Raw genomic sequence first — 12,036 nt, forward strand, 5'->3', positions numbered from 1 at the left:
CCAACCTGTGAGGAACTGGCCTAACTGCTGCTGACTATACCTCCTGCTCACTCTTCCCCAGCACTGCTATGTCTAGGAGTGTTCTGCACTGATGTACCTTCACCAGTCATGAGCACCAAGTTTCTCTGCTCAGCTCCATAGAAAAGCAGCTCTTTGGCTCCTGGATCCCAACCAGTCCTGAAAGCAGAGTAGCATTTGCCCATCCCTGTGCCTAAGCGTAGGAAACTGGAGAACAGCCAACCTCACCAATTGCCCACTAAAGATGATGTCCAACAATGGTCCCAAGAAGCAGTCCAAAAGGAAGCTTCTTTCTGTGGTCCTTTCAGTCTGAACCCAGCCCTTGCATTAATCTGAGAACACAGTTTTCAGGGGTTGGTCAGGTGGAGAGCACAGGCTGTATCTCAAATCACCCTATGGCTCCCCCTTCAGTTCCCCTTCCTACTTCTGCTTCCCAGTCTCTGCTATGCCCTGTTCAAGCACACACCACTGACAGATGTCACAGGCCACCATGCCCTCCTGATTCTAATTGTTCCTAACTATTTCTTTTAGGCAAAGACAGAAACTAGTCTTTTTACCGAATGTGCCCAAAGCACCCATAGTTCATTATGTATCTCTCCTACTCTATTACTTGTGAATTCATTTTGTAGACTCCCAGTATGACTGGGCCAGGGATTGAGTCTTGTTCCTGGGGAACTGGGAAAGGCAGAAATAGAGAAAAGAGAACATAAGCAATACAGCACAAGGATTTTCATGTTCTCATTTTAATGATGACAGACCAGAATAACACCACAGGAGGAATAAGGGTGAAGGACTGTTTACCAAACATACTGCAGGTGTTCTGTGAAATAAATCAACCTTCTTTTGGAGAAAAATAAACTATTTCAATATTTAAATTAGTCGCTTGAAATTCTTAAAAGGAGGAAATATTCTTGATGAACATCAGCTTTTTCATGTTTCACCAGTTTCTGGAAAAGGACCAAGGAACAGCTACTGCATGAAAGGATATAAAAGGATTGCTGAAGACCTCTCTTAGCATTTACACAAAGTTGCGGGCAATAGCCAATACTTTGGAGAACTCGCCTTCTCTTCTTCGCAGTGTATAGGGTATTGGTGTTCTTATTCTAGTCCCTATTGGATTTCCATTATCTTCTATGAGTACCACATTGTTGGAATCAAATCTAGGCGTCATGGTGGGGCCAGGCATCTTGTGCCCTACAATTAAAGCCTTCTTCTTTTCTCCTTTGATAGCCAGAAGGATCTTATCTCCAACTTTGCCAACGCCAGTCTTGTTATACACGTGGATACATTTTGGTGGCCGGTGGTATGGTGTGTTCCCCAAGGTGCTGTTGTCCACCACTCGCACGCGGGTTAGTTTCTGTATTGCTCGACATGCTCCAGTGATGCTACCAAAAGACAGGAGAGAATGAGAGACAGATCTCCTCACTAATCCTTGGGGAGCAAAGGCAAACACAGAACAGAATCTTGTCATTACACAAGCCACTCAGAAGGCACCAGCAACGAATATATACCATATGGGTGACACACTGACTGCATTCAATGTGCTCTTTGAAAGACAGATGCTACTTTAGGCTTTGCACGTTCTTTACTAAATGTCAAATACAAAATGACCTTTCTACTCCAAAACACAACTAAAAGATGGCATGAAGAGTGGCTTGCATATATGGGCTTTTTAGCAATTGCAGATGATGTAGCTTCAATCTACAAGCAAAAAAATGTGCTCACTTCTGTTTCAAACAGCCTGCAGGAAGCTAAGACTCAAGTCAGGCTCTTTCAATCTTCCACACAGTACCCAGCACTAAGGACTTTTATGATCAACCTTCCTTTCACTGACATCTGTGAGTCTCACAGTTTATTTTATTCTCAGTAAGACCTCTGAGGTCCTGCTGTGGTTGTCCTAAGCTGTTCCCAACTAGAATCGAAGAGATCACCACCTTCCCCCTGTGGAAGGAATCCAGAGAGACACAGTCTCTTCTGTATGCTTGCTTTGTGGGAGTAAGAAACAACATAAATAAACTGCACAATATTAGTTGTTAGGTCTGACTCTGAATATTCTTGGGAACAGCAGGAACATACTACCTTAGAGAAACCATTATTCTTTTATTCAGTGAGCTCAAACTCAACTGATTTGTTGCTTGTCTTCAAATGACACCCAAACAAAGACGATTGGAAAAGCAGGAAGATCCTCTCTGCTGCTGAACAACTGCTTTGCAATGAGGTACTAGAAATATGCTGGCCAGAGCTGCAGGAATGCCAATCTGCTGCCAGCTGAACTACTCAGTGACAGCATATGGAAGAAACCTAACGATTCATCTTGTTTTTCAGAAGTGTGTAAAGTAAATAGGGACCATCATCCCTTCTTGAAGAGGAAAGGCCTGTATTTGCAAAAATACCTAAAAGATGAGCATGCACACCAAATGTGGTGTGGATGGACATCAGTTGAAGCAGGAATTTTTACACACGCTGAAGAAGGACAGTGGAGTCAATCTGCATTAGTCCAATTGCTCCAGAGGTCAAGCACTGCCCTCTCAAGATGTTTCACATAGTAGAGGCCTACTTTAGCTTTCCTGTCTCTCTCAGAAGTCACTAATCTCTGCAACCAGCCATGCCATCCCATCCAGTCCCATCACATCCTCTGGCAGGGACTGCAGTACATCACATTCTCTCTCCTCTGCCCACCATCTGTGGCTGCACAACAGGGAAAGCAGAAGGGAGGAGGCTAGAAAAAGAGAAGTGTTGTCACAGGAAGGAGCAGGGAAAACCTCGGTGGGACCAAGTGTATAACACAGCAGTAGCAAATAGATATGAATGTGACTGTCCAGGAACCACTAGATAAGAATAACCACACTGGGAGAACTTTTTCTTTCCCTTTTTTCTCGATTTCTGCCACAGTCTTGGAGGAATACTCCACAAAGAAAAGGTCTCCCCATTAAATTTTCTGAAGTCCTGTTGACCTCTATGGCCTGGACTTCACCTCCCTGTCATTGTCACTTATACATGCTTTAAATGTATGCTGGCCAATGCTCTCATGCAGCCAACTTAAAGACAAAGCCAGAAAGACCTGGATACCTCCTTGAGATAGCTCCCAGGACTATCACACAACCTAGCCCCAAGCATGTCTTAATCCTCCCTCTAGACCACAATTCTGGGAATGACTATTCTCATCCTTGAAACTGAAGCACTGACCCTTCAAAGAGTTGGATTCCCCAAACTGGCAGAGTGTACTGTGGGATTAAGCTCTAAGATTTGTGCAAGGCATTGTAAAATATGAAGTCCATAAATTTAAAACTTTGAATGCCTAGAGCAAGAAACAAAAGAAAAATAACAAAATAGACACTGTTAAAGTATGAGAAAGTAATTTTTCAGATTATTTTTGTTCTAAATAAATGATAAACTCTTGAATAATTCTGAGCACTGTAATTTGCTCTGCACCAGCAAGAGCTCGCTGTTGTTTTTTTTTTTGCACTTGCATGAGAAACACAGACATTTTCAAGTTCTACTTGCAGGCCCATGTATCGCTGTCAAAGACCTAAAAGCCTCCTTACACACATATGAAAATGCAGAATGCCAGGAACCTGCAAATGGAGGTTCACTTTTCAACCTATGAAAGAACAACTGTAGGATTTTTTTTTAATTTTATTACCCTTTTGAATTACAAATGCTATATCTTATTCTTGATCAACTTAACAGCAACTCTTTCAACCATGAAACATTCTGAAGAAAACAAAAGCAAAATTTAAAAGTTACCTGAACTGTCGTTGGATCACAGCACTACTTAGATGGGTTAAAGATAAACCAATTTGTCTATTCAGGAGAGCCATTTGGTAGCCACCCCTGCATAAGAAACAAAAGAATTATTAACTCTGGAAAATTGACAGAATTTGGTTTGCTTTCTTTCCTTTACATGAATCACACGCTAGGGTCTCAGCACCTATTTAGATGCCGCAATCCACAGGACACAGAGTGGTAGCAGCAGCTGTAGCACACTACAAGCAGATATACAACCCCTGCCTGAATTCAGGAGAAAATGTAATTCAGACACATATACTACAAAGCTGGATTCAATATCACTGCATTGCAGTTTCCTAGACACAGAGGTAAGGGCCCCTCTGTGTGCACTGTGAATCATATAACAAGAATCAGGTTTTGAGAATTTCAGATGTGAATTGGTTTAGAGGCTGCAGTGCCCAGAAAAAGCCATCATGGTTACTCGTTAAAAGCTACCAAGGTTACCTACAAAACCAAGCAAAAGGCCAAATAACTTACAGACTGGCATCACAGCTTCAGGAAACAATTTGCCAGACAAGAAACAAGTCAGAGCTCCATTGGTGAGGGCACGCTCTCTCTTTGCATACAAAGGTGTTAAGCAGCCTCTTACGAGACCACAGTTACACTACTGCCATTCTTGCCCTGTTCAGGCTGCCCAGAGAAAATAGTTCTCTGTACCTTTACAGTTCTCACTCCATGCTGCTGTACACTGTACACCATGCTGACTGCAGCAGAGCTGGGTTACAAGGGTAACCTCCAACTGAGAGCCACATCCTATCTATTCCTGCCTACGTCTGTGGCAGTTCCCTAACCTCATTCTGTCAGACTGACTGGGACCGGCTTGTGTGTGCAGTCACAAAGGCTTATCTGAACCCAGATCACTTTCCCAAACATCATTAGGGAGTGATGACCCAGGTGGTTATGCTGGCAGATCCAAGTGAAGGGAGGAAACAACACAGACCTAGAGCCAGGCCTCTTTCAAGCCAGCTCAGGTACAGCTAAGACTTTCCACCTGACTGCAACTACTACCGTGTGACACAGCTTACTGTGACCTTGGCAGAGTAACCAACACGCGCTCTGCTTCTCCCTTTTCAAAAGCAAACACTAAAAATCCATTGATCACCTCACCTCTCTCTGACCATTCTGATGAGTTTTGGGCCAAACTATAGTAATACATTGTAAAGCCATTTTTTTAACTTTTATTTTTAAAATAAAGCTGAGTTAACTTCTCTAGGGGAAAAAACATACACACAGAACCTTCCAATAGACAATGCCACAGCTCTTAAAACAATCAAGGTCCAGCCTAAATCTTAACTCCCTTTTTTATTTTTTTTTCTCCAATTTGTTTGCTTACTTGGGGATGTGTGTAAGTTTTAGGGTTTGCAGTTGTTCTACAAAGCAAGTGTTACCTGACAGCACAATCAAAATCACAGAATGTGCACCACAGCAGTTTTGAGTGGTGCTACCTGAGCATAGCACAGGTGGCAAACCAACTCTGTCAAACAGGCAGGTTTGGAAGAGAACAGCAACAGCCAAAGCTTACATTTATTTACTTTAAAAAAAAAAAAAAAAGCCACTTTTCTGTAGGGTAGATGATCATTAAATGAGTTGAGGGCTTACCCACACTGTCTCCTCTCTGCAATGAGACTCCAAAAAGGCTGTGTTTATGCCGCATGTCCTTATCTAGCTGTGTGATCATAATGACAGCAAGGCCCTGTTGCATTTACAGTGCTGCTGGCAATCAAGGTCCAATACGTGGCCTTGCTGCTGCTCAGATTTCTAAGCAAGTTCAACTATGCTGACTTGCTTTAAGCCCACTGTCTGCCTGAGTCCTGTGCTGCACAGGGTGTGCTGTGTCCCCATGTGAAACTCAAACTTGGTGGGTAGTAATGCTCCTACTTCCTCCAGACTCACAAAGAGCCTTTGGATCCCTCTACAAAACCCAAAAAAAACAGCAGCAAGTTGGGCTCTCTGTTGTCTTTCATGGACACTTCTTGGGGGGAGTTCAGATAGCAGTGTCACCCCCATTTCTATTTCCTAGCAGGCATGGTAGCCTTGGTGGCTGGAGAAGGCTCATCCTCACCTTTACGAAAGACCAATAGGAGAGGGTCTGCGGGCTCACAAGGCAGGCACAGCTGCAGGCTCTGCCTGCTGTCAAAGGGACAGCAGCATCAGGACCAGCATAGCCAGATGTGCTTAAAGCACATCTAAAATGTGCTGAAGTGGTGCGTAAACTCTGAACTCACTCATCGCTCCTGGGAGAAGTCACTGTTTGTTTCTACCCTGTGGCAGCAGTGAAGGTTTGAAGTTACAAAACTACCACCGGAAGCATCAACAGTATTAAGTGTCCAAGGACTGTTTATTTTTTCAGATGACTCAGTATCCCCTTCTTAGCTAAGAATTATTCCTCAGCACATTAAGATGTGTCACAAGCTAAGAATTTTCTCATGATTGATTATTTGGTATGAAGCATCCTGTTAGCAGGATTTACTTTAACTGAGTAAACAAGGGGGATGCATCCAAATAGCAGGAGAGTTCGGGGTGGAGGGAAAAGAATGCATCTATGGCATTAAGAACAGCATTCAAGGGTGCAAGTGTGTTCACAAAGAGTGAATCACAACTTCAGCTATTGTAACATGCCAGTTTCCTTTCTAGAAAGGAACAGCTAATAGTCTGGGTCTGACTCCAGGTGCTCTTCAACCAGACCCAGTCCCAATTTGATCCCACTCTGGCTGTGAACATCTCTCCTGCCCTCAGTTTCCCCCTATGGAGTTGCTAACTACTAAACAATTAAGCTTTGAAGGGCACAGAAGCTTTCACTCTGCCACACTTGGTGCTCCCAAGCGTGCCAAAATAGAAGAACTGCTATAAATCGATGACAGCTATCAGCCCCAGTGCCCCCAGCACTTTTCTCCTTCCAAGCACACCAGGGGGCCTTAAAAAGGCTCAGAAGAAGCTGAACTTAGGCATGGGGAATGCATAAGATCCAAGTTTGCCTCTGAAGGTGGCTCTCCCCAGGTCACCAGGTTTCAGTGCCCTCAGGTGTACGGGAAGAGTAACTCATAACTTTCAAACACAGCAAAATTTGTAAGAATTCCCAGAAGTCTACCATCAGTACTGCCCAACTGATACAGGCAGGAGCACACTCCAAAATACCATACCCTGGATAGACAAAACACCACCACTTGCTTAGCACTTAGTCACTAATATACTCCTGACCAAGGATTTATCCTTGAAGGGGGTTTTGGAGGTCATCTAGTTGAATCTCCTGCTCAAGCAGGATTAATTTCCAAGTTTTTCATGCTAAGCAAGAGCAGTATTTAAACAGACACTATCCTAAAATGAGAAGCCTCAAAGGCAACTATTGGTATAACATTGACCACGCACAGCTGCACCAAAGCAGCAATAAAGAACCATGAGAGTAATCTCTTGCTGTTTCTACCCTGCTGACCCTAATTTCTAGTAGTGGCTCTATCTCATGAAAATCACAGTCACAGAGACACTTTGCCCCTCTCCACATATCTGTTAAAAGTTATCACAGACCTTAGACAAGAGCTCAAAGTAACAGTCAGAAAAGGGTGAGGAATTTGTTAATCAAATATTCACTAAAATGACCCTATTTCTACTTCACTGAACTTCTTTTGAGCATGCAGTAACCTGCTACTGCAAATACTCTTCTCAAGGGCCCTTCAGCCTTACCCCATTCAATGCAAAAGAGTGACATAACATTTCAGCACTGCTCAACAAAGAAACTCTTCACCAGTTATAAATGTATGGAAGTTATTTACCCATTGCACCATTTTCAAGTGCTCTAGCTATCACCTTCAGTGGTTTTCCTTGATATTAAAGAACTAACTTGTATTTGCTGCAATCTTGAGTGGCTTTTGAATGGAGAAATTCTGGAAAGTTTCATCCCAGCTAATAAAATTGGAAAATACAAAAGATACATGTACACTATGTTCATCAAATGCATGCAAATGCACGAGTAGACCACCTCACGGAACTGATACAGAGCAAGGACATGTGCCAGACAAGGAAGACAGGATTACATACTCACTTTAAATGAACATCAGGGCACACAGCTCCAAGAAAGGAAGCCTGTGTCCCCCCAGTACACACTTCCATCACCTCCCTTATGCTGGCTTTAGTAGTTATGTAAATCAGTCAGTTTTCAGCTAGATCAGTTTCTTGATCCAGCTCAACCTGAAGGCACATGAACACTGCTGCAACGGAATGTGGCACAACACAAGACTGGGACTTCTGCCACTGGCAACACAGCCTTATGTGGTGACAGTATCTCCAAAGAAACACAAGGAGACTTGGACAAGAAAAGAATCTCTTCTCATTTCAGCAAGAACACCCGTGTGCCTCACTAGAATGGTCTGCATGAATCTGCTGTACTAATACATCTATGGGAGTACTGAAAAGGTATCTGAACACTCCAGAAGGCAGTGCAACAGCTCTGACCAAGTTCTTACCAGTGGTGCACACCCTACAAAACAGTCAATGCACCCTGCCTGCATCCTAGAGTAAATGTAATTTTAAAGAGTGCTGTTACTTGGCAATCCAACAGTACTTTCCTTTTTAACCACAAGTTTTGGAACTAACCCCTCCTCCCTATATTCCCAAGATCTCTAATTCTATAATCATTCAGCTATTCATTTTCCTTCTTTCTGTTGCCAACTCATCCACACAGACAGGCCCCATGGAAAACCAACAGATGTTACAAAGCATATGCTGAGGCCAACTACCCAAAGCCTGCTGTCAAAGCCAAAGAAACCAGGTAAAAATATTCTTCACTTTTATAGCAGTGACCTGATCTGCACAGCCAAACAGTGGGGACAAACATCACCTTTATTCTTTCAAAAGGTCAAAAAAGACATGCTCCAGGCAGCATAAAGGTTTGAACTGCATCTGTCATCCATCATTAAAACACAGGAAATAAACTCAAGACAGTACATGCAACACAAATGCCTAAACCCCTACTCTGCCACTGCAGGTCTATTTATAGACTCGTCTGCCACAGTGAGCTGCAGGAGCCAACTGTTAACTAGGGGACTCAATCTATTCACAGCTCTCCTCATAAAGGAAACAATGTGATTAAGGGCTGCGTGTGTTAAAAATACACAAGATAGTCATTACCAAGACATAATTGGTTTTGCATCAATGACAAACAAAAAGACCAGGATTCACAAAGAGGAATTAAGTCTTTTTAAAATCTGTTTATGAACAGGATTAGCTATTAAACAGGATATTTACTGATCCAAGTTACCAACAGAAACTCATTACAAGTGCATCTGTTAACAATTTTGAAGCAATACACACTAACCTAATTTTCCAGACCAAGATCAGGAATGGCAGATAACAAAAGAGCTGCATACCTTTAAAATAAAACTTACTTTTGACATTTTAAGTATCCAGAAGTTACAACTCTAAAGTACTTTTTGTCCTAATATCCGAACACCTAAAATCATCCTATATATTCATATTCACAGCACTATACTAAAACAGGGAGGGATTATTCCCAGTGCACCAGCAGAAAATTAAATTACAGAGAGGACAACTATCTGTGTGAAGTCAAAGGAAATGAGCAGGATGGCAGGTACTGGATTAGCCACAGAAGTTCTCTCTGGTGGGCCTGTGGGGTTTGAGGTGAAGCCAAGAAAGGCCCCTCCCCTGTCTCTGCCTTTTGGGAATCACATGTGAATTCAGAGAACTGCCCGCACCATCATCATTTTACACGGCTATCACCTCTCAAATGTCTCTTTACTGGTTTTAAAAGTATTGAGATCTCAAGAGCAGGACAATGGAAAGCCATAAGACCAGATTTGGTTCCCAGCCCCGACCTGGGTGGCCAGGCCTCGACCAGTAAGGTGCAATCACAACCCAGACAGCAGTAACCACGCTGGGGGGAGCTGTGGCAAGGAGAACACAAACAAGGAGGAAGAGGTGTAGCTGTGTCTCAACCATGAAGAAACGTCAGGAACAACTGACCTAGGCTAGTTGTTCACAGAACAAAAAACCGTATTGGCTCTAGGTCTTCCTGATAAAGCTGTACCAGAAAAGGATGCCTACTGCTGTTGGAATTCAGGCTTAAGAGAAACATGACAAAGGCATGCTTGCATTACAAGGCAGTACAGAGCTACCTGTAGCTTTAGTGGCATAAGCCTCATTTCTCACTCAGAAACTTCCCTTAACTCAGTCTCCTTCCAAACAAGACCCTCTCAGGCAAGCCTGGAGCTCTGGAACCAGAGAAGCGTACAGAGCTCAGATGAGCATCTGTGTCCTGCTGTTAAAAAGGTTGGCTTGCCCACCTGTTTTTACTACAAAGATTAAGGTATGCATGCTTTTAAGAAATATGTCATACCGTCTTTTCCCGCAATTTCCTCTCCTTACTCAGTGGACCTCCAAAAGAGGTTTCTGAAGAATAACCAGGAAAGCACAGGCTAGCGCCCATACTTCCCAAGCCCCCATGACACACGCGAGTAAATACCACACTTGTCAGGACACAGGAATTTTGGTCTAACTTTGCTGCGTGACTACTCATACCCACAAAAGCCTAACCCCAGCATCGCAGTCCCATACGAACTCTGAGCAAATAAACTCTCTGAACATGCAGGAACTTCAGAAGAATGTTTTCCCTCTCTCCTAGGCCACGCCGCAGAGGCAGGGACTGCGGTCCAGCGGGAGCACAGCGTGCAAGCGACACAAAGGCTCCAGCTCCCAGCTGCTTTTGCGCGATGTCACCACCCTGTGCCGCCCTCCGTGCCACCCGAACTCGCGCCGCGCATCTTCGGGGACAGCGCGTCTCCGTCCCTCCAGAGCAGCATGCTCAGTCAGGGTTGACGCGTTCCAAGCTTGGGCGCAGAGCACCAGAGGCACCTGCGAGCGGCTCCCTCCGAGGCATGGGCGGCAGGGCCGGGACCCGGGGGCAGGGAAGGCCCGGCCAGCCCCGGGGCCCACATGCGATTACGGCAGCGTCACAGCCCCAGCATCCGGGGACTGAGAGGGGCCGTCCGCGCCCCGAGCCGCTCGGCCACAGGGCCGTGTGAGGGCCCGGCGCTGGCTCCGTGAAAAAGCCAGCACGCCAGGAGCAGGCCGGTCCGGCGGCGGGGCAAGGCCAGGTACCGGTCCTGCTGGGAACTGCGGTACCCAGCTACACTACCCTGCGCTGCACTCCCAGCGAGCGAGCGAGCGTCCGTCCCGTCCCGTCCCGTCGCTCGCGCCCCAGGCCCCACCGCGCACCTCCGCGTAGAGCGCGCGCGCCCTACCGCCCAGCGCAGCCCCCGTGCGCACGCGCAGCACCACCCCGCCACTGTGCCGAGCCAGAGGCTGCGCGCCCCGCCCACTGCCGGGGCCCCGCCCCCCACCGAGCGCAGCCGAACCGAGCCGAACCGAGCCGAACTCGGCTGAGCGCAGCGGTCGTCGCTCGCTGCCGAGGGCGGCGGAGAGCAGCGCGGTACCGCAGCGCCTGGCCCGGCCCGGCCCGGGGGGGAGCCCGTCCGCGCTTGACACGGGGTAAGGAGCCGCCGGTAAGCGGGCGGCAGCTGGGGCACTGCGGGGCGCGGCGGCCGCGGCTCCTCTAGGTCCGGAGGGATTTTGCCGGCGGGGATGGGGGGTCCGCGGCGGCGCCTCAGGCCGTGCTGCGGCCGGGCCGGGCCGGGCGCGCGGCCGTTGCGCCGAGCCCGCGGTGGAGGCGGCCGGGGCCGGGGGCGCCGCTGCCATCTTGGGGCGGAGCGGGGCGGGGGGCGCGCCCGGCGCGGCGCCCGTGGAACGGCACGGGCCGCCCGCCGCCCCAAGGCCGCCCGGGGTTTCCTTCTGTATCCCGGGCGCCTGTCCTTTGCCGTCCCTCGCCTCGGCTACTGTTGGGTAACCGGGTTTGTGCACCTCGGGGGTCTCCGGACCCCTGCCGGCGGCGCGCCCGTCTCTTCTGCGGTCGGCGCTTTTGTGCGTGTTCGGGCTCGGAGAGCAGCCTGGCCGCCCCCCGCCGCTCCTGCAGGCACCGCTGTGAAGCAGAGCGGCAAGGTGGCAGGAGGGATGTTCCAAGGGTAGTGGGAGTCGCGCGCAGGTTTCTGATATTGCCCTGCTTATCCTCTCCTGGAATACTTGACAAAGGGCTATCGGATACAGCTCATGTCCGTGGCCAGATAACCAAGCGGTCCCTTTTTGCTCTTGTCTCGGTCGCCAACCCCTCCACATCAGCAAGCCATGTTTTTTTCCTCCTGCTGTAGAGTGCACCCTTTATGTAGC

The 12,036-nt window shown here is 47.1% G+C and overlaps 2 protein-coding genes across 7 annotated transcripts in view; one reads left to right on the top strand and one right to left on the bottom strand.

Moving 5' to 3' along the window:
• Nucleotides 1–743: 743 nt before the first annotated feature.
• Nucleotides 744–11,097, bottom strand: MRPL14 (mitochondrial ribosomal protein L14). 5 transcript variants are annotated; one of them, XM_053937022.1, is made up of 3 exons: nucleotides 11,032–11,097; nucleotides 3,766–3,852; nucleotides 744–1,403 (listed from the first exon to the last, which is right to left on the bottom strand). In XM_053937022.1, the coding sequence occupies exons 2-3, from the start codon at nucleotides 3,837–3,839 to the stop codon at nucleotides 1,037–1,039; spliced, it is 441 nt and encodes a 146-aa protein (XP_053792997.1). In that variant the 5' UTR covers nucleotides 3,840–3,852; nucleotides 11,032–11,097; the 3' UTR covers nucleotides 744–1,036. The 5 variants fall into 5 exon arrangements, with proteins under 5 accessions (XP_053792997.1, XP_053792998.1, XP_053792994.1 ...); XM_053937023.1 differs by lacking the exon at nucleotides 11,032–11,097 and adding an exon at nucleotides 10,952–10,998; XM_053937019.1 differs by lacking the exon at nucleotides 11,032–11,097 and adding an exon at nucleotides 10,669–10,898.
• Nucleotides 11,098–11,178: 81 nt separating this feature from the next.
• The window catches only part of TMEM63B (transmembrane protein 63B), a 48,515-nt gene continuing 47,657 nt past the window's right edge, over nucleotides 11,179–12,036 (top strand). Inside the window, exon 1 of one of the 2 annotated variants that reach the window (XM_053937017.1) lies at nucleotides 11,179–11,318. The gene's annotated coding sequence lies outside the window, so the exon portion shown is untranslated. The remainder of the gene's footprint in view (nucleotides 11,319–12,036) is intronic. The other variant, XM_053937016.1, reaches the window with a different exon arrangement.

This window comes from Vidua chalybeata, chromosome 3 (genome assembly GCF_026979565.1).
Source record: "Vidua chalybeata isolate OUT-0048 chromosome 3, bVidCha1 merged haplotype, whole genome shotgun sequence".
Lineage (NCBI taxonomy): Eukaryota > Metazoa > Chordata > Aves > Passeriformes > Viduidae > Vidua > Vidua chalybeata.

Bases quoted from the DNA above. Each gene is read 5' to 3' on its own strand.
- MRPL14 (XM_053937019.1), bottom strand. From the start codon at position 10,751: ATGTGGGCCCCGGGGCTGGCCGGGCCTTCCCTGCCCCCGGGTCCCGGC. The intron at 3,853-10,668 runs GTGCCTCTGGTG...TTTCTTATGCAG, and splicing joins TCGGAGGGAGCCGCTCGCAG to GGGTGGCTACCAAATGGCTC. The intron at 1,404-3,765 runs GTAACTTTTAAA...GTCTTTTGGTAG, and splicing joins GTGATCCAACGACAGTTCAG to CATCACTGGAGCATGTCGAG.